This window comes from Equus quagga, chromosome 13 (genome assembly GCF_021613505.1).
Source record: "Equus quagga isolate Etosha38 chromosome 13, UCLA_HA_Equagga_1.0, whole genome shotgun sequence".
NCBI classification, from domain to species: Eukaryota; Metazoa; Chordata; class Mammalia; order Perissodactyla; family Equidae; genus Equus; species Equus quagga.
Window position 1 is genome coordinate 32,616,461 of NC_060279.1, and position 18,054 is coordinate 32,634,514.

Below are 18,054 nucleotides of genomic sequence, written 5' to 3' on the forward strand. Positions count from 1 at the left end.
TTATTCAAGTTTCCTCAGTGTGAACATCTGCTTCTAAGGAACACAATATGCTAAGGGGGTAGTGGAAGCCACAAGATAAACATATTGCATATTAATGGAATGTCCATTTTACTCTCATATCTGGGAAAACACATTTTTACATTAAAGCAGACCCTGCCCTTCCCTCCACACTCAATGTTTCCTTGCTTTATTAACTGTTTCTATTTCAAGGCCTGCGGGATACCATGGGATACAAAAATGCGCCAGAGCAGTCAACTATGACTCACCCTGAGCAAGAAACAATTTTGATACTAAGTGGCACTTAGTTGCAAGGGGCGCCACTGACCCGGTAAAGGAGCTCAGCCTAGCCCGGGGATATAGGGAGGCCTTCGGTCGCGCCAGAAACTGTCCCACCGGCCTTTCGGTCAGTCTCAGCCCAAAGAAAAGTCCTGGTTTGAGCTGCTGTTTTTACAAGACTGCGCGGTGGGAAATGGAATCTCCCTAGGAGTCGGTCCCGTGGGGATGAACCCCCGCGCAGGTTCCCTGAAGGGTCGAGGCCGCGGCGGCCCGCTGCCCGCGGCCCAGCCTCCTCCGAGCCCCGCCCGGCCGCGCTCCGGCACGCGCCTCCGGGCCGGGGCTGTCCAGACCCTGCGCTCCGCCCGCCCCCGCGGCTCCACCCGAGGCCCCGCCCCGTGACGCGAGGCCCCGCCCACGCAGCGCCCGCTTCCAAGATGGCGGCAGCGATGCCTGCCCGGCTGTCGGGGTGGCGGTGACGACTGGAAGCAGAAGAACAGGTACGTGGGCTGGGGTTGGTGGGGTGAGGGGCCGGGAGAAAGGTTCGGGCGATTGGGAGGATGAGAAGTTTTGGGTAAAGGTTGAAGACAAGCCTGAGCAGGCAGGGGATCCCAGGTGGAAGTCTGGACAGAGGCCGGGTGGGCTCACGTTGCAAGGTAGGGCAAACGGAAGAGGAGGTTGGGGTGGAATGGGGGTGCTCCGAAAGAACCGGGCTGTCACCCGCTGCAGAGCGCTGACCACGCCCCTCTAGGTGAGCTAGCCCAGGTACTCTCGACAGGTTCTGCCCAGCCCTCCGTTTTCCTATTTCCCTCTAGCTGTAACCCTCCTCCCCACCCCCTCTAGGACTGGGGAAGGGTAGAAAAGGTAGAGGACGCCACCCCCACCCTACTCCCCGCCGCGCTCCAGGGCTGTTTGCGTGCAGCTCCCAGGTGGTCACGCTCCCTGCACCTGCGGAGCTAGCTCTCAAGCACGAGAAGAACGGAAAGGAGCCTGTTTCCTACTCCGCCCTGGGTTCTCTTGAGGCCACTCCACAGTCCTGTCATGACTCCCTCACCCCCTGGCAGACATAATGTCTCCACTAGCTGCCCTGTCCCCAGTCCCCAAACAGGTTGGTCCTGTTGGAGTGGGGGATGGTTAAGTTCGGAGTGAACCTGACACTCCAGGGTGGCCCCGGGAGGAGCCGGGGACCTAGCATCTCCCCCCACACCCCCGCTCTTTTCTTTCCAACACTTTCCCTCACTTCCCTTGCTGGGAAACCGGCTTCACCCTGATCCTGATCTCTGCCCCATAGAGGGTGGCTGGTTATCCTTGATCGCTTCTGTTCCAGCTGGTCCCAGGATCGCTGTTGCAGCGCTGGATGGATCCTTTCTCTGTCTTCTGTGATGTTTCCACTTTTAGATAATGCCTCACATCTCTGTCCCCCCGGGACCTCCTGAAGCCCCCATGATCCAGAACAAGACAGCTTGAACCCAGGTGAGTCTCTCTCTCCCTCTAGAACTGGAAGGGAAGTTCTCCAGAGACTCCTGAAATGGACATGGGACCTGAATGATGTAAGCATTCTTGGGGGTGGGAACTGAGAGTAGATGCAGGAGTGGTTTGGAGAGGGGGCGGAGGAGGGTGAAACTTGGGCTGGAAGTGACAGGTGGTAGGGCTGCTGGTGGTCACATTCTATTTATTTTTCTTGCATGACCAGACACCTGTGTGCTCCCTTCTGTGACTTTATTCTTTGCTTCTTTTTCCTCTTTACCCCGGCACCACCTTCATCCCTCCCTGATGATTTCTCTGCTGGCTTGATCTCTTCCTGCCCACCCCCAGAACTTTCCTCTCTCCCTCCTCAGACCTCCCCCCAGGATGTTGCGGAGGCTGTTGGAGAGGCCCTGTACACTGGCCCTGCTTGTGGGCTCCCAGCTGGCCGTCATGATGTACCTGTCACTGGGGGGCTTCCGAAGCCTCAGTGCCCTATTTGGCCGAGAGCAGGGGCCGACATTTGACTATTCGCATCCCCACGATGTCTACAGTAACCTCAGTCACCTGCCTGGTGCCCCTGTTGCCCCAGGGGGCCCTCTAGCTCCTCAAGGTCTACCCTACTGTCCAGAACGATCTCCTCTCTTAGGTGAGTGCAGAAGGAAGGAGGAAGTGAACGGAAGGCTGAGGTCTGGGAGCAGGGAGGCTTGGGCAGGCATAGTGTGGCAGGAGTAGGACTTAGAACAGGAGGTTAATGTAATTGGAAGATAGGCTGAGGTTGAGATAGAATGGACTCTGAATTTAGAGTTTAGATTGGGCTCTTGGATTGAGCTACAACTTTCTATTGCCTACCCATTTATGAGCTCTTCCTGCCTTGGGCTAAGAATTGCTTCCTTTGTAGATGAGCCCTGGTTTAGTTAGTTAATTGGAAGTCTTTCTGTTCTCTCCATCCTCTAACTACAGCTTCCAACCCTGTAGAGAGAGTTATGGAACCCTAAAATACAAAGGTAGGCCAAGTTAAGAAGCCTGCATCTTCCAGACTTTGCAAAGCTGCCCCAATGATGGTGAACTCAAGGCTCTGAAAATTCTGAGTGAGCCCTTAGGGGAGCTGAGCCCTAGAACCAGATTGTGGGGGCTAGAGGTGTCCCCAGGCCCTGGTGGTCCTTTTTCTCCTTGCCCTTCTAACCCCTGACCTTGCCATTCCTTCCCAACAGTGGGTCCTGTGTCCGTGTCCTTTACTCCAGTGCCGTCGCTGGCAGAGATTGTGGAGAGAAATCCTCGAGTGGAACTGGGGGGCCGGTACCGCCCCGCAGGGTGTGAGCCCCGCTCCCGAACAGCCATCATTGTGCCCCACCGGGGCCGGGAGCACCACCTGCGCCTGCTGCTCTACCACCTGCACCCCTTCTTGCAGCGCCAGCAGCTTGCTTATGGCATCTATGTCATCCACCAGGTACCCCTGATCCCAACTCCGCTTTCTTTTTCGTAAGGAAACTTCAAGTAAATGCCACTCCACTCTTCATATAGTGGGTCCCTGGAATAATTTTAAGTCAGCCTATTGAGTGTGGGAAAGCACCTGGCACTGCTCTGCCAACTTGTTACTCTCTTTAGGGTATTCCCAGTCTGTACCCACCCATGATCTTCCCTTTGTTGAATTTGGAATTGTGCAAATTTGGAATTGGACAGATTTGGGCTAAAATTCTAGTTCTGTCATTTGTCCCATAAGTGACCTTGAGCAAGATACTTAACCCCCTAAAATGAAGCAAAGAAAGGTAACTAGTATATACCTGTTTCCCATGGTTGTTGTCAGGATTAAATGCTAAACAGCAGTGTGTAAGTATCAGGCACATACTGATGCTCAAAAAAAAATTGTTGAATGAAAAAATAAAAGATAGTTTGTCTTTCTCTTGATTCTCCTTGCCCTATGACCCACTTTGGTTTCCCTCTTTTCTCTTTTATACTTCTGACCCCTCTTCTCCATGCTACCTACAGACATAGTCCGGTCCTCTTCCGTTATTATCTTCCAGGCTGGAAATGGAACATTTAACAGGGCAAAGCTGCTGAATGTTGGGGTGCGGGAGGCCCTGCGTGATGAAGAGTGGGACTGCCTGTTCTTGCATGATGTGGACCTCCTGCCAGAGAATGACCACAACCTCTATGTGTGTGATCCCCGGGGACCCCGGCATGTTGCTGTTGCCATGAACAAGTTTGGATACAGGTAGAGGGCATGAGAGGATGCTGGGAAGCAGGGAAACCCACCATCCATTGGAAGGAGGAGAGCCAAGGGGATTGTGGGTAGGCGTGTCTCCCCAGAAGACTTGTGGAATTCAAGGATCTTTCTCTCCCTAGCCTCCCGTACCCCCAGTACTTTGGAGGGGTCTCAGCACTCACTCCTGACCAGTACCTGAAGATGAATGGCTTCCCCAATGAATACTGGGGTTGGGGTGGTGAAGATGACGACATTGCTACCAGGTCAGACTTCCTGTTACCACCTCCCTCCTTCACCCCAGCCTAAACTCCTGTCCTCTGAGACCACCGCTGGCCATAGCCTTTTAACACTAACCTTTAGTTCCCTGGTCCTGCACTGTGCCCATTCCTCTTCCTTAGTCTTTTCAGTCTACCCAGGTCAGGCTTTGCATGCTGCACCCCATTCTATCATCCTCCAGTCTCCCACATCTGGTAAATTATGTTCCTGGGAGAGAGGATAAGATCAATAGGCTATAATGTCATGGGATTCCAGAGCTGGAAAGGAGCTGAGAGATAGTTTAGTCCTGCCTTCTGCTAGGATTGCATCCAGACCACTTCCTGTGGGGCTGGGGGAGGAGGGGCTCTGCTCCAAATAGCCCAGAATCACTTTTTTTAAAACCCTGTGCCATTGTCATGATGCCAACTCATTTTTAGCATGAGAAACATTTTGACCTTCAGCCTCAGCTGACCCAATTTCATATCTGTGGTGTGGTGTGAATATTTGGGCTTGATATGCTGGATCCATTGTCTCCTCTCTCCCTGTGTCCTTTGGGATGACTTCTCTGTGGATTCTGGTCCTCTGTATGTGTATAAAATGCCCAGCAATTTCTAAATGTATGTACTCTTTCAATAGCTTCCCAGGCCAGCTTCACTTCTTGCTTCTGAGTCAGAGTTGGGATTTGTTTCTTTCCAGGCCCTAATCACCTGGTCCCACCCTTTTCTTAACACTGGGGGGTGGAGGTGGGGGTGGGGAGGCTGCCAAGCAGTGGGGTTGAGGCAGCTCAGCCACTATTCTAAATAATTGCTGAGCTTGGGTCTGCAACTCCCAGGCTTGTCCTATCCTTTTGACAAAATGGCTCCTCGCCCTGTCCTTCCCAGACTGCAAGGGCAGCTCTGGGAGCCGGTTAGGAAATGAAGGTGGGAGGTGCAGACCTACCTCTGCAATTGTTTAAAGGCCCCAGGGTGCCTGGCACCAGGCCCTGAGGATTTGGATACATCCAGCTTTCACATTCTCTTCAGCCATTTCCTTCTGTTTGACTTTCTCTCCCCTTCCAGTACGTGGCACATTTTTGCCTAACTAGTAATAGTTGCTCTTTGTGTACAGAAACATGCAATGCCCTCCTTGCTGGCCTTAGTTCTTCTTGCTCACCTGTCAGCAGCTTTGCTCCACTCTGGATCGTCCAAGGTGCCCTCACTTTTCCCATAGGGTACGCCTCGCTGGGATGAAGATCTCTCGCCCCCCTGCATCTGTGGGACACTATAAGATGGTGAAGCACCGAGGAGATAAGGGCAACGAGGAAAATCCCCACAGGTAGGAAGGGAGGACTGCCTGGGAATTGTTACTGGATCCTTGGGGTTCTGCATCCTAGCTAGGAAGCTCCTAAAGGTCCTTAGATTCCTGTTCCTTTCTGGGTCTTAGTCTCCAACCTCTAACCCTCAGATTTGACCTCCTGGTCCGTACCCAGAATTCCTGGACGCAAGATGGGATGAACTCACTGACCTACCGATTGCTGGCTCGAGAGCTTGGCCCTCTCTATACCAACATCACGGCAGACATTGGTACTGACCCTCGGGGTCCCCGGACTCTCTCTGGTCCCCGTTACCCACCTGGTTCCTCCCAGGCCTTCCGTCAAGAGATGCTGCAGCGTCGGCCCCCAGCCAGGCCTGGTCCTCTGCCTACTGCCAACCACACAGACCCCCATGGTTCACACTGACTCCTCCTTCCTGCCATCCTTAATCATGCAACTGAATCAGAGGGGTTGTATTCTCCCCACCCTCAGCTCCTCACTGCTCTCAGAGGGATGTGGGGAAATTGAACTCTAGTGCTGTGCTGGGGGCAGGGGCTTCTCCTCACTGCTGGACTGGAGCTGGGCTCCTCTAGGCCTGGGGGTCCCTCTTTCTAGGGTCACCTGCCAGGGCTTATGACTGTGAATCTTGATGTCATGATTTTATGTGACGACTCCTGGGAGTCCCTTGCCGCTGGGGCAAGAGCAGGGCTGGACCCCAAGTCCCTTCCTCTTCAATGGAGAGAAGAGTGATCTGGCTTCTCCAGGGACCTCTGTGAATATTTATTCTATTTATGGTTCCCAGGAAGTGTGTTTGTTGAAGGAAGCCCCTCCCTGGGTACTTTCTGCCAGTGCTGGAGTAGCTCCCTCTTCTGGACCTGGCTCAGGGGGCTGGGATTTTGATATATTTTCTAATAAAGGACTTTGTCTTGCCTCTGCCCCTGCTTTCTGCATCCCAGGCACCCTTTGCCTGTCTTTGTCCCCTACCCCACAAGCCCGAAGGTGACAGAACAGCCAGACCAAGCCAAGCTCCAGCGACTTTTATTTTCATGAGTGAGAGAATCCCTGCCAGCAGGGGCAGGAAGAAGTGAGAGCTATTAGCTATTAGGTTATTAGCTATTAGGTTCTGTGCCCAGGACCCGGACTGCTGCCTGGCGCCCACTCTCTATACAGTCATTGACAGCAACCCCCTCATAGGAGGCTCCAGCCAGAGTGAGGGGCAGCCTTTGAGCAGCCAGGAATTGGGTAGCTGACTCTGGAAAGAAAGGATAAAAGGAAAGTTACAGTTGGGGGTCTGATTTCGTTGGCCTCCCTCAGCCCAGCTGCTTTCCCAACTTACCTAGTTTTTGCCAGTGGCCTAGTGTATACTGGGGGATGCAGTTCTGGGGAAGGAAGAGGAGATACAGGGAAAAGTTTATTATTGATATCCTGGGTCTTGGTGGACAATGACAAATATACCGGTCCCTGCCTTCAAGGCCTTCGGCGGGGGTGGGGGTGGGGGGGCGGGCTGACTTTATCCCAACTCACCTTGTGTAGATGGACCAAGCAGTGACTTGGTGGCTCCTTCAGTCCTAATTGTGTGGCAGCTGCTTCCTGTGCTTGCTGTTGGAATAGCTCCCGAGATAAGACAGAGCCCCTGGCTTCCAGTGTCTGTAACCAGGAACCTCCCAGCATCACCTAGGGAGGGAATATAGCACTGACAAGCCTGACCTTACCTATACCGGGGCACAGGGGGATCCTTGGGAAACCCCCACTGAACAAAGCTGCTTCCTCTCACAGTCACTCTGAGGCCAGGGGGGCTCCCATCCTGCTCAGGGAAAGCAACTGAGTCGTACACAATTCCCAGGATGCCTGGGTCTTCTGAGGATGGCACCAAATGTCCAAATCCCTGGAGAAACGGAAGAAACAGAGTCAGGTGGGAAGAGTCCCTGTTGAGCCCATGTCTCCCCTTCCTCTGTGTCACACCTGGACAGGTAGACGAGCTCCTCGGTACTGCAGATTCACCACCGCCACAGATACAGCAGTGATGGTACTCAGGGCATGAGCCAGAGGTGCAGCCTCAGCAGGGAGTAGCTTGCTCAGCACTGGAGGGGGGCAGGCAGAGGCCTACTTTAGGAGGCATTCACACTACAGTTTCATCAACCCTCCTTGGAATTAGCCTCCCAAAGGGATGACCAATTCAGGGGCATGGTATGGTCCTTCTGGCCCAGAAAGCTACAGCTTGCCTCACCCTGGTTGGGGAAGGGGAAGGCTGCCACCCCATTACCTGAAGCTGGAACAGTACTAATGATGTGGTCAGCCTCCAGGCTGCTGTCCCCTAGAGACACCTGAGAGGATGAAAACATTTGTGAGAGACAGAGATAGTGGAAATTTTGCCTCAGTTTCCAAGGCACCCAAGTGGCAGGAGAGACTGGGTGCTGACCAGGATGAAGAGATTAAGTGTGCAGTCAGCACAAAAATCACCCCCTATTACTTCAGGAAGTGGGCCAGACTGAGGGCCAGTGTGGCCACTCTGAAATGTTCAGTGGAGCTGGATTGTTCCTTTCCCTATCTCTGAGCCACTTATAAGCACTACCTCTATCTACAGACCTGGATCCTAAGGGTCTTGGAGGAAGGCCTAAGAACCTGGGGTAGCCCATATTTAAATTGCTTCTAAGACAGGAAAACAATGAGGTACTGCACTCCTGCCAGCCCTGGCCTGATTAAAACATTTAGGCAAAGATGAAAACTAACACACAGGTTCATTACACTCCAGGGGGCTCTCTTACCTTCCAGCGCCCTTCTGCCTGGAGGCTAAGCCCACACACTGGCTGGCCTCTGAGAACACTGACCCCCCTACTAGTCAGGTGGGTATTAAGGGCCTGGGGCAACCTCTCCAGTCCTCCACGGAGTGACCACTGGCTCCAGCGCTCGGCTCGGGCCTGGCGAATGAGTGCTGAGTCTGGCTGCGGTCTCCGCCCTGCAGAGGAGGAAGCAGAGAAGAATCAATAAAAGAGCATCCCTTGCCTCTAGTCCCTCACTCTGGCAGTCCTTAATATCTTCACCCCTTGAACCAATCCCCCCCCTCACCTGCCCCCAGCAGCAGCCCCAGTAATACGGAACGATGTGTTTGCTCAGCTTGGAAGAGACTGGGAAAGCAGGACCTGATGCTGAGCTCACGGCTGTTGCCTGCAAACACTCCACGGCAGAGACTGTCCATGGCTAGAGACGCCACCTTAAGGGTGAGACTGGGACTGAGAGGCCAAGGAATAAGCTACACTGACTGGTTTCCACTGCCCCTACTTGGTAGGGAATGGGGGTGGGGTAGGGTTTGGGTTGGGGAGCAGTCCCATTATAAGATCACCCCCAACACTGACTTTTAGGGACTACAGGGTATAAAAAGAAAAGGGCATTCCTAAATGATACAGAAGAGCCCCTAGGTAGTAGGTTTGAGCAGGGGGCTCTGCAGCTGGCTTAGGAGGGGAGGGATTTGGGGCCTCTGGGCAGTGTCACCTCAGGTCCAAGGCGGCGCTGGGTAAAACTGTGCACAGTCTCATCAGGGTCTTTGCCTGGGGGCGTGATCAACTCCCTCAGCCCCGCCCAGAGCAGCGGTTTGGAGAAGGGAGGTGAAGCGCGGAGTAGCCCCCTGCATGGAAGAAAGCATGAGGAGGGAGCTCTGATTTACCTCCCCAGCTCCAGCGGGTCATTTCCATTCATTTGGCCCCTTTTGCGGGGAGGGCTGACAAACTGGGAGATGAGAAAAATGAAAGGAATGTGAGGCTGGGGACCCAGTAGAAGAATGTGCTGTAAACAGGTGATAGTATTACCTGAGGCCAGAGGGCAGGGCGTGCAGAGCACCGCCTACATACAGGAACCTGTTCTGGGCAGCTGGATGGTCTCCCCGGACAGGTAACACTTCTGATTCCAAGCCAAGCTCAGAAACCTACTCCATACATCCTCAGGAAGAGGAGAAACTAAGGAACGGACTGATCACCAAATATACTCCCGCCCCTCAAGTCTATCCTCTAGTGAAGGCCCCTGGCAGCCTCTCCTGGCATTCCACAAGCCTCTCACCATGAGCAAGGTCCGGGCTCCCAGAGCTCCCGCTGGCCGAATTCCTCGAGGTCCAAGTTCAAAGATAGCACCATCTGGACCTCGGACTGAGCGGATCCAGCCTCCCAGACGCTCGCTGCCCTCCACCAGGACCACCTTGTGGGGAAACAAGGGGGCCACTGCAGCACCGCCTACAGCGGAGGGGTAAAGGGTGTGGAGGGTGCGGCGATCCCGCGGGCCAGGATCCACCTTTTGCCAGAATCGGGACAAGGGTATTAAAGGAGGCTCCCTCGGGCACAGTGGGGCACTCACCTTGGGTGGACAAGGGGCCCGGCACAGGTGGTAACTCGCGGCCAAGCCGCTGATGCCTCCGCCCAGGACGACCACGGTCCGACCCATTGGGAAGCCTGAGGGAGATGGAGCGATCGGGACAGGCTGAGCGGGGGACACCCTGCTCTCCAGAAGCTCCGCCGGTACCACGCTCCAGCCCCGGCCACTCACTGCTTTAGGGGAAACAAAGGCAGAGCCAGAGAATGGGGCGGTGGGACGGTGAGGTGCCCGCCCAGGGCCCAGGACTCACCACGAGAGGGACGAGAGAAAATGAGGGAGAAAGAAAAAGAGGTCTCAAGACTTCGTCCACCCAGCGCTCCGCGGGGAGGCAGATAAGGGCCACACCCACCCTATCTGCCGGCGCCGGGTTCCGGGCGCCGACTGGCCGCCTGAGTTCTGGGGCGCTCTGCCTCCCACGCCTCACTAGGCCTAGGACTCCGAGTCGCCACCTCCGCTCCCAACCCTTTCGGCCTCTCCGACGCTCCATCCACTCTATTCTCGCGGCACGCTCCCGAGCCTATCTTTCCTGCTTCTGGATTGGTGGGTCTTGGAAGGCCCCGGATCACATTCACCAATGAAAACACTGAGCTGGCCATGGCTCCCCAGCATAGGCGGAGGGACGGCGGGTTTCAGGGGCCGCTCCGTAGAGCCGGAGGTTAACACGTTCCGTGCCAGGTTAGAGTGAGCTGCGGTATTTGGCGCTGCCCTCCCCGCCGGGCCGGGGCGGTGAAAGCTGAATCCTGCTTAGCATTCCCCAGCTCAAGCTTCCCAGGCCTAGGTAGGGTGAGGACCCTGGAGCGAAGGCCCCATGAGCTTTGGTTGTAGCGAGAGTAGATAGGGACACTGGAAGCTGGTCCGTGGGGAGGCGGCTCCATAAACAGCTCCTTGATGTTAGCAACAGCCTGGGCCTACGGGAGCCAGGGCCGCCCAGCAACGTACCCAGTGTTTGTCAACAGGGGTCCTTGGGTGCCTTGCCCTCGAGGGGCAGCCCCTTTGCCTGCAGGACCCGTCGCCCCGGTGCCTGCACTCTAGTTCCAGGCTTCCCCGCAGCTTCACAAGTCTCAAGTTTGCATTCCCTTTTTTCCTCCCAACGGAAACCTTCACTGCTTTGGGCAAACGTTGACATGAGCCTGTCCGGCACTGCCATCCCCACCCCAACCCGGCTCCGAGAGCACCCCCATCTGTTCAGAGAGGGAACTGGGTCCCAGGAAAACTCCTATTCGGCCGAGTTCTGTATCTCCGCACCCTGAGCACTAACACAAATGACATCACTTTTTCTTAATAAATTTATTCACAAAAAGTGAGATTGTAGAGGGTCTGGGGGCTGTACACGGGCAGGGGCTTGGGGAGCTCTGTACATGGGGCCGGGAGACAAGGGAGCCTCCAAGTGGAAGGGTACTTTTTAATAAAAAAAATAATGGGAGCTACAACCACCCCCTCCCCCCTCCCTGATTAAAAAGACACAAAAATAGACGTCTCTGAGGTAAATGGGGAGCCTGGGGCTTAAGGGTGTTGAAAGGGTTTCACAGGTGCCAGGGCTCAAAGGGGGTGTCACAGGCACCGGGGTGGCTCCTGCATCAGTTGGTAGAACAGCACGTAGCCTTCACTGGATGCCACCTGGTTTTCACTGACAGGGGAGACACTAGGAAGAAGGCAGATGGGGAAAGGGTTGTGATCATTTCTGTAGATTCCCTCCTCCCCACAAGATCAACCTCACTGTAAACAGGAAGAGATCAGGAGAGACCCCACCTCTCCTTTCACCAGGCACTGGATTCTCCTGGGGCTTTGTATTAGGGAGAGGGGTGAGGGGCTGCGGTGGGAATGGGGCAGGAGTTGAATAGGAGGCTCTTCTCACCGAGAGTCATTGTAGACATGCCAACCAGTCTGGCACCGGCACAGGGCTGTGTAGTGGCCATAGTGGACGCTGCCCGAGTGGTTGCAAAGGGCATACAGCTGATAGATGGGGCTTCCTGCAGGGTTAGAGATGATTAAATTCTACAGAGCTGTGCCCAGCTCCCACTCTCTCCCTCCCCTTGGTGGGGCTCCTTAGGACCTTCCCTACCAGACTCACCAGCTTTGTCACTGGCGAAGTCCCCTAGGCTCAGTCGCTGCAGTGGGAAGTCTACACCTATTGAACTTTTCTTGATGGAGCCTCGGGAGGTGGAAAATCGATTAAGATCTAAGCCCTGGTTAAGGAGCATCAGGGAGGCAGAGGGCCTCTGAGGCGGACTGGGGTCTTGAATGCTGCCCACTTTCCTCCCAGAAGACACACTGGGAGCATGGTAGGGAAAGGTGGAGTAGCAAGCTTTTCCTACGGAAAATTCAATTCCCAAATGTCCAGCCTCTGCAAACATGGAGAATGAGGAAAAGGAATGGATGGGAGGGGTCGGGGGAGGGCACAAGGGGGGATTGGGCACACATGTGTGGTGATGGATTATAATTAGTTTTTGGGTGGTGAACATGTGATCTGCACAGAGTTCGAGGTATTTTGCGATGTATATCTGAGGGCTACATAATGTTATAATCCAATGTTACTGCAATAAAAAATAAAAATTAAGAAAGAAACAAGAATGGATGGGAGAAATAAGAATTTGAAGATTAGGATACGGAGCACAAGGATTCGGGGGAATCTTTGTACTGTCAACTTTTTAGTACTTCGTGTTTTCTGCCGACATCGGTCACACACCTGAAAAAATGTTAAATAATGTTTGGTTAAGGTGCTCCTCACCTCAATTGGTTTTCCAACACCCTGACTCACACGACAACTTACTATTCTCCCCAATACTTCTGTATCCTCTGGGCCACTCCCTCTTTGCCCTAGGAGTACCAGGACATGTCAGACTCCAACACAAACCCAGATATATAACTATTCTTCCCCATACTAAGGCATCATGCAACCCCTTTTACCTATATGGAGCTCCCCTCCCATGTCTCCCACCCTTACTATATCCCTTGTGAACCCCCACATACTGGGGCATTCTCCGATTCTAGCTCTTCTTCCTTGGTGAAAAGGCTGAAACAATCCCGCAGAGACACCTTGCCCCCAGCAAATCCTTTCTAGGGGGGAAAGAGGAATGAAGGGTCAGCATGTTCTGAATTTGCTTTTCCAATTCTTCTCAATCAACCCAGGATTCAGTTCCGCTCCAGAGACCCACAGGGTTCCCTCCCACACTCTGGAGGTGGGTAGGATTGGGTCGCAGAACCCATATCCCATCCACCCCTGGAATCCTCTGGAATCCCACCTTGGGGATGGGCAGGGACAGGTCACAAAAAACCTCGAAGGTCGTGGAGCGATACCCACAGGCCTGGCACTTGAGACAACTTTTCAACTGGCCCACAAACAGGTCTAGATAGAAGCAAAGGGGCAGGAGAAACAGTTACTGTGGGATGCCTGAGATGCTTCCTTGGATTCCCACCTCTTCCCACCCCTCTGCCTGACCCTTCCTTTCCCACCACCAACACGCCTAACAAATCCCTCACACCTTTTCCACATTTTCATCATCTAGTCTTGTTCTCACACCCCTTGACAGCAGCAATTTTTTCTCCCAAGGGTGCAGCCCCACACACTAATTTTCCCCCACTGTTTTGCCCCATTCCATACCCACAATCTTGCTGTCCTCTCGCTCCAGGTAACGCTTCCACATTAGGTTGGCTCGGTCATCATCACTACCACAGATCAAGGGAAGTGGGGAGCACCCATGAGACAGCAGAACACTGGGCCCCCCAACACCACTGAACTGATCCACAGACCTCTGTACCCCATCCACACCCCAGCTCCTTCTCTAAATTTCAAGGAAGAGTCAAAGGAGCAATGCTTCAGAGGACTTTCTGGGCGAATCCAAGGTGAGAGGAAAAGGAAGACGGCATGCAGACGCCTGGCCTCAAACCCTTACGTACCTGATTGTAAATTAATTATCCCCCCTCCCTCAAAATGGTGACACCCTAGCACTATCCCCTGCCTCCCTCTGGCCCTTTAGCCTCCTTCCTCCTGACTTCCTCCTAGTTATGCACTGTTTCTCAGACCATTTTCTAGGCTAAGCATTTCCCTAGACCCTACCTCCTCAATCTTGACTAGCTCAGTTCTGTGAAGGATGAATGCTGCTGATAAACTACTTGGGAGAAGCGGGAGGAAGAGTGACCTCACCTTAACTCAGGTTCTTCTAGCAGAGCCCCTCCGCGGCGGGGTGGAGAGGGAGCTGGACTGTTGGCCAAGATTGGTGGAGCCCGGCGGCCTCGTCGGTTGATTTCAAGGTGCAGCCGCTCCATGAGGAGCTTCAGGAACTCTTGGGCATCCTGCTGGCTACAGCCAGACAAAGAGTATGGGCAACTGGCCCCTGCCTAGTCCACAGACACTATCCCCTACCTAGACGTCAGCCCGCACTTCCTGGATGAAGAACATCTTGAGGCTCAGAACAATGTTGCCAGGGCCCCTGCTTGGCTCTACCCCCACACAATGGCCAGAGAGAAATCCTGTACACTTCAGCTCTCTCACCTGTATCCAGAGAAGGAGGGAACATATTTCTGGAAGACAGCGCGGAATCGAGTAGGATTCACAGCTTCGCAGGAGTCAGGGTGCCACAGGGCACCAATCACATCTGCAAAGGCTATTGGAGTGGGAGTGGAGAAGGGAAACAAAGGTTAATGACTGGAAGAGACAAGCAAGAGGAGGCTCAAAGGGTGGACAACAACCTCTAGGAAAGCAGGTACTGGGAAAAACAGATACAACTGCCAGACTTAAGGGTTGGGGCCACTAACACTGGCAGATGGACCTGCAAGGGGTTGGGGAAAAGTGGACTTGAAAGGGGGGAGTAGGAGTTGTCGTCCCACCTTCAGTGAGCTCTTGGGCTCGGCCCCCTCCAGGCACCTCTTGCCGGAAGTCCCTTCGCAGACAGAAGTCCCGAAGAGGCCGAGTGCTGCTCAAACACTGCAGCACAGCATTCAGGAAGCACTGGGGAGCAGGAGAGACACTGCCATTATCTCTCCAGACCACTGCCCAGGAAGCCTTAGGAGAGCTTCAGTGCTCTTCTTTCTCACACCTTCCCCAAGTCGGCAGGTTCCCCCTGCCCCCAGCACTATTTTACATTCCTGTTAGAGAGGAAAGACAAGGGAGTGGTTCTCACCGTGTTTCCCAGATTTCGGAGGCCAACATGACCAGAGCCCAGGAGCAGTGTGTGGTGAGCCTGGAAGGTCGGAGTACAGTCAGCAGGTTCCCATATATCCCACCTGGCACTTTAACCTTGCAACAGCATGCTGCCCACTGCCTCCCCCACCCCTACTTCACCCCAAACTCCACCCTCTTCCCCTCACTGGGTATTGGGGTCTCCCTACCTCACTGGCCATGAGCAGTAAGCCCATCACAGCTGAGTGTACCACGGACTCAGCCATGGCTGTCCCACCTGTCCCCCACTTACTCCTCTGCCCGGTTAGCCGGCGTTGCAGCTCCTGGGGCAACTCCCCAAGCACTGGCATGGTTGCCCAGCTGCTCCCCACCCCCACCTTGCTGCCCCCAAGACCCCCTCCTGCCCCCGTGGCCTCTTCCTGCACTCTTTCCTGATGGCTCCAACTGCAACCAGCCTAGCTCACTTAGCTCGGGAAATGGGCAACCACACTAGCTCAGATGTTCTGAGCCCGCCCCTCTTCTGCTCCAGAGATTAATTAGGCCTAGGCAGCGTCCTAGGAGAGAAGGTACAGCAAGGGAAAGTAAGGGCCTGGAGACCCAAAGAAGAATTCCAAATGGCTAGGTTAATTCCCTGGGGACCGAAATGGTACACCATGCTGGGAAGTCACAGACAACCCCAAACAGGGTCTGTGAGGCTCAAGGGTACTTAAGCAAGGAAGAGGAGAGTCCAGGCTGCTGTAACAAGGGGTTGAAAAAGAAACTTGGAGAAAAGGGGGAAAGGAAAGCCATACAATGGCAAGAAAACTGGAGGCATGGAGGAACACGGGCGTGGAAGGCCACGTGTGCTGGCAAGTCCTCACCATCTTGTCATCGAAGTAGAAAGGCTCAGAGGGCCGGCCAGATATCACATGGAAGGAGCCATGGGAAGCAGGGGGCTCCGTCCGTATGCTGAGCAAGGTAGGGGGCCCAGGAAAGCCCCCAAGGCGGCGGAGAGAGGTGCTACGTCTCAAGATGGGTGGTTCAGGTCGGAGTGCCAAGCGGCTCAGTGCAGCCCCTAGCTCTGTGGCACCACGATGCCCTCCCAAGGCAATCCCCATTGGACGCAAGTCTCCACTGCTCACAGACTTGGAACGGGTTAGGTTGGTCCTAGATGGGACAGGAAGAGCCACAGTTGGGGGTGGTGAGCCAGGAAGGGGAACTCCATGATCTGCCCGAAGAGGGCCTCTGGGACGAGGGCCTGAGGTCCGTCCTCGTCCCAGCTCCAGTTTCTTGAGCCGTTCCTCAGGAGGACCTGGCCGGGGAGGCAGAGGTCGTAACATGGGGTTCGGCCCAGGGGCTGGGTTTCGGCGCTCCTTGCTGCGGGCCCGGGGAGCAAATGATAGCTTGGATCCCACTCTGGGCTGGACATTAAGAGGTGGCTCTCGGGTCCGGCCCAGGCGATGCTCAGAGGCCTGGGGCATCGTGGACACCACAGGCTGGACCTGGGAGGAGAAGAGAAGGTCAGCATTTGAATATGGAGAGTGGTAAGAACCTAGGCTACCATATTAGCTTCTACAGGTACTGAGGGCACGACCATGTCTATCATACCATTGTATCTCCAGTACCTAGCATAGTGTTTGGCACAAAGTAAATACTTATTGTCCATTGAGTAAATGAATGAATGAAAGATAGCCACCCCTGGCTTTGACTCTATATTCCTCATCCCCTTCGTGAAGAATACATCTTTACTGAAAAGCCAATGATAGTCCCTATCCTGGCTGTCTATAATCTAAACGCTCATGACAAGGGCCCCCATACCTGGCTAGTCAAGTGGGACGTACCCTGGGTCACTTAAGACGTCTGGCCAAAAGGGGGTGTGGATGCAAGAACAGCCGTCCAAAAGACAGCATTCCACCCTCAAAACCCTGCCCCCCGCCCCGAGCTGCAAATGAAGCAGACTAAATGGGTGACTTGCGAACCACTCCCTCCCCCACCTTTGAGTTCCAACGTGGTTTCGGGGCTCAGGGGCAGTAGCAGGGAGGGAGGACAAACAACTCCTGGCCCCTTATCTCTGCACGTCTCCCACCACAGCAGGGCTTTAGCCGGGACCGCCCCCCTCGAGGGCAGAAAGGCCGAGGCCGCTGATTGGCTACGGGGTCCAGCGGCGTATTCCCCGCGGTCCCTGGATGCTGTCTCTCCAGCCCAGTTCTCCCAGGCCTGCTGGGTCCCCCACGCTTCTGCCTTTGTAGAGGGCGTCCCCTCGGGTTTGGAGCAGTCTTCCCTCGGCCCCCCACGCCATAGCGCCCCGGCTTGTACCTGTCCCCCGGTGAGGCGGCGGGGGAGGCCAGCCGGGACCAGGCCTCAGCTCAGGGCCACCCCCTACCACCCCCGTGCAGCTCCCCCGCGGGCCCGGCTGCAGCTTTAGCCGCAGCTATCGCCCAGATCTCTCCCGCCGCAGGGGCCGCCGCCATCTTTGTTGGTCCCGCCCGGCCACCGGTCACCGGCTTCACCGTCTCTCACGGCGCCTGCGCAGCCACACTGGGAATCCACCCACCCGCTTCCTTGGCGCTTGCGTGAACCCGCCCCCTTAGCTTCACCGCCGACACCATGGAAACGTAGCCAACTTTAGGACAGCCGCTTCCCAGCCCTGCCCAGGATTTCTTTAAACCATTGCTCCAAAGCAAGTTCCTGAAGTACAGGGTGCCCGTAGCGATGTAGATCTGACAATCATAGTATGGACCCCAGGCTTGCAGCACAGATCCTTCCCATGGAGCAGGGGTCGAGTGTGAGAAGCTGCAGGGCCTGGGTCCAGTCAGCAGACCTCTGGGGAAGCATCCAGCACTCCACATAGGGATGGGAAGATCCCTGGAGGGCGGGGATGCTGGCCCTGCAAAACCATTCCTCAGGCACCTTGCAGGCCAAAGCAGTAAGCTCCCTGCTACAGGACAGGGGCAGATCCCAGCAGCAGGGAGAGCAGTCAAGATTTCATTCCCCAGCTCCTCACCAGAGCATCCTCCATTTTCCCCTCTCTCCCAAACTAGTGTAGTTGTACATGTGCCTTGGGTCTTCGCCTGCTCACCTTTAACGTGCTCACCCTCTTTAATAGCC

General features: G+C 54.9%; 3 protein-coding genes across 15 annotated transcripts; 1 reads left to right on the forward strand and 2 right to left on the reverse strand.

The window, feature by feature from the left end:
* Positions 1-660: 660 nt before the first annotated feature.
* Positions 661-6,424, forward strand: B4GALT3 (beta-1,4-galactosyltransferase 3). Of its 9 annotated transcripts, none has more exons than XM_046683928.1 (8): positions 661-773; positions 1,601-1,823; positions 2,112-2,386; positions 2,952-3,187; positions 3,762-3,952; positions 4,084-4,206; positions 5,408-5,512; positions 5,642-6,424. In XM_046683928.1, the coding sequence occupies exons 2-8, from the start codon at positions 1,819-1,821 to the stop codon at positions 5,913-5,915; spliced, it is 1,209 nt and encodes a 402-aa protein (XP_046539884.1). In that variant the 5' UTR covers positions 661-773; positions 1,601-1,818; the 3' UTR covers positions 5,916-6,424. The 9 variants fall into 9 exon arrangements, with proteins under 9 accessions (XP_046539884.1, XP_046539892.1, XP_046539889.1 ...); XM_046683936.1 differs by having other exon boundaries at positions 2,982-3,187; XM_046683933.1 differs by having other exon boundaries at positions 1,601-1,746; positions 2,089-2,386.
* An 87-nt stretch (positions 6,425-6,511) lies between these two features.
* Positions 6,512-10,974, reverse strand: PPOX (protoporphyrinogen oxidase). 5 transcript variants are annotated; one of them, XM_046683383.1, is made up of 13 exons: positions 10,198-10,333; positions 9,831-9,925; positions 9,540-9,674; positions 9,293-9,408; positions 8,979-9,111; positions 8,556-8,700; positions 8,255-8,445; positions 7,753-7,813; positions 7,452-7,570; positions 7,264-7,374; positions 7,014-7,163; positions 6,826-6,868; positions 6,512-6,741 (listed from the first exon to the last, which is right to left on the reverse strand). In XM_046683383.1, the coding sequence occupies exons 2-13, from the start codon at positions 9,915-9,917 to the stop codon at positions 6,599-6,601; spliced, it is 1,434 nt and encodes a 477-aa protein (XP_046539339.1). In that variant the 5' UTR covers positions 9,918-9,925; positions 10,198-10,333; the 3' UTR covers positions 6,512-6,598. The 5 variants fall into 5 exon arrangements, with proteins under 5 accessions (XP_046539339.1, XP_046539341.1, XP_046539340.1 ...); XM_046683385.1 differs by having other exon boundaries at positions 9,831-10,018; positions 10,198-10,283; XM_046683384.1 differs by having other exon boundaries at positions 10,099-10,240.
* Positions 10,975-11,127: 153 nt separating this feature from the next.
* Positions 11,128-17,437, reverse strand: USP21 (ubiquitin specific peptidase 21). Its single transcript, XM_046683379.1, has 13 exons — positions 17,263-17,437; positions 15,828-16,448; positions 14,969-15,028; positions 14,676-14,796; positions 14,341-14,452; positions 13,993-14,148; positions 13,450-13,514; positions 13,091-13,194; positions 12,819-12,905; positions 12,456-12,534; positions 11,920-12,027; positions 11,704-11,818; positions 11,128-11,490 (listed from the first exon to the last, which is right to left on the reverse strand). Exons 2-13 carry the CDS (start codon positions 16,425-16,427, stop codon positions 11,400-11,402), a joined length of 1,698 nt encoding a protein of 565 aa, XP_046539335.1. The 5' UTR covers positions 16,428-16,448; positions 17,263-17,437; the 3' UTR covers positions 11,128-11,399.
* Positions 17,438-18,054: the final 617 nt, after the last annotated feature.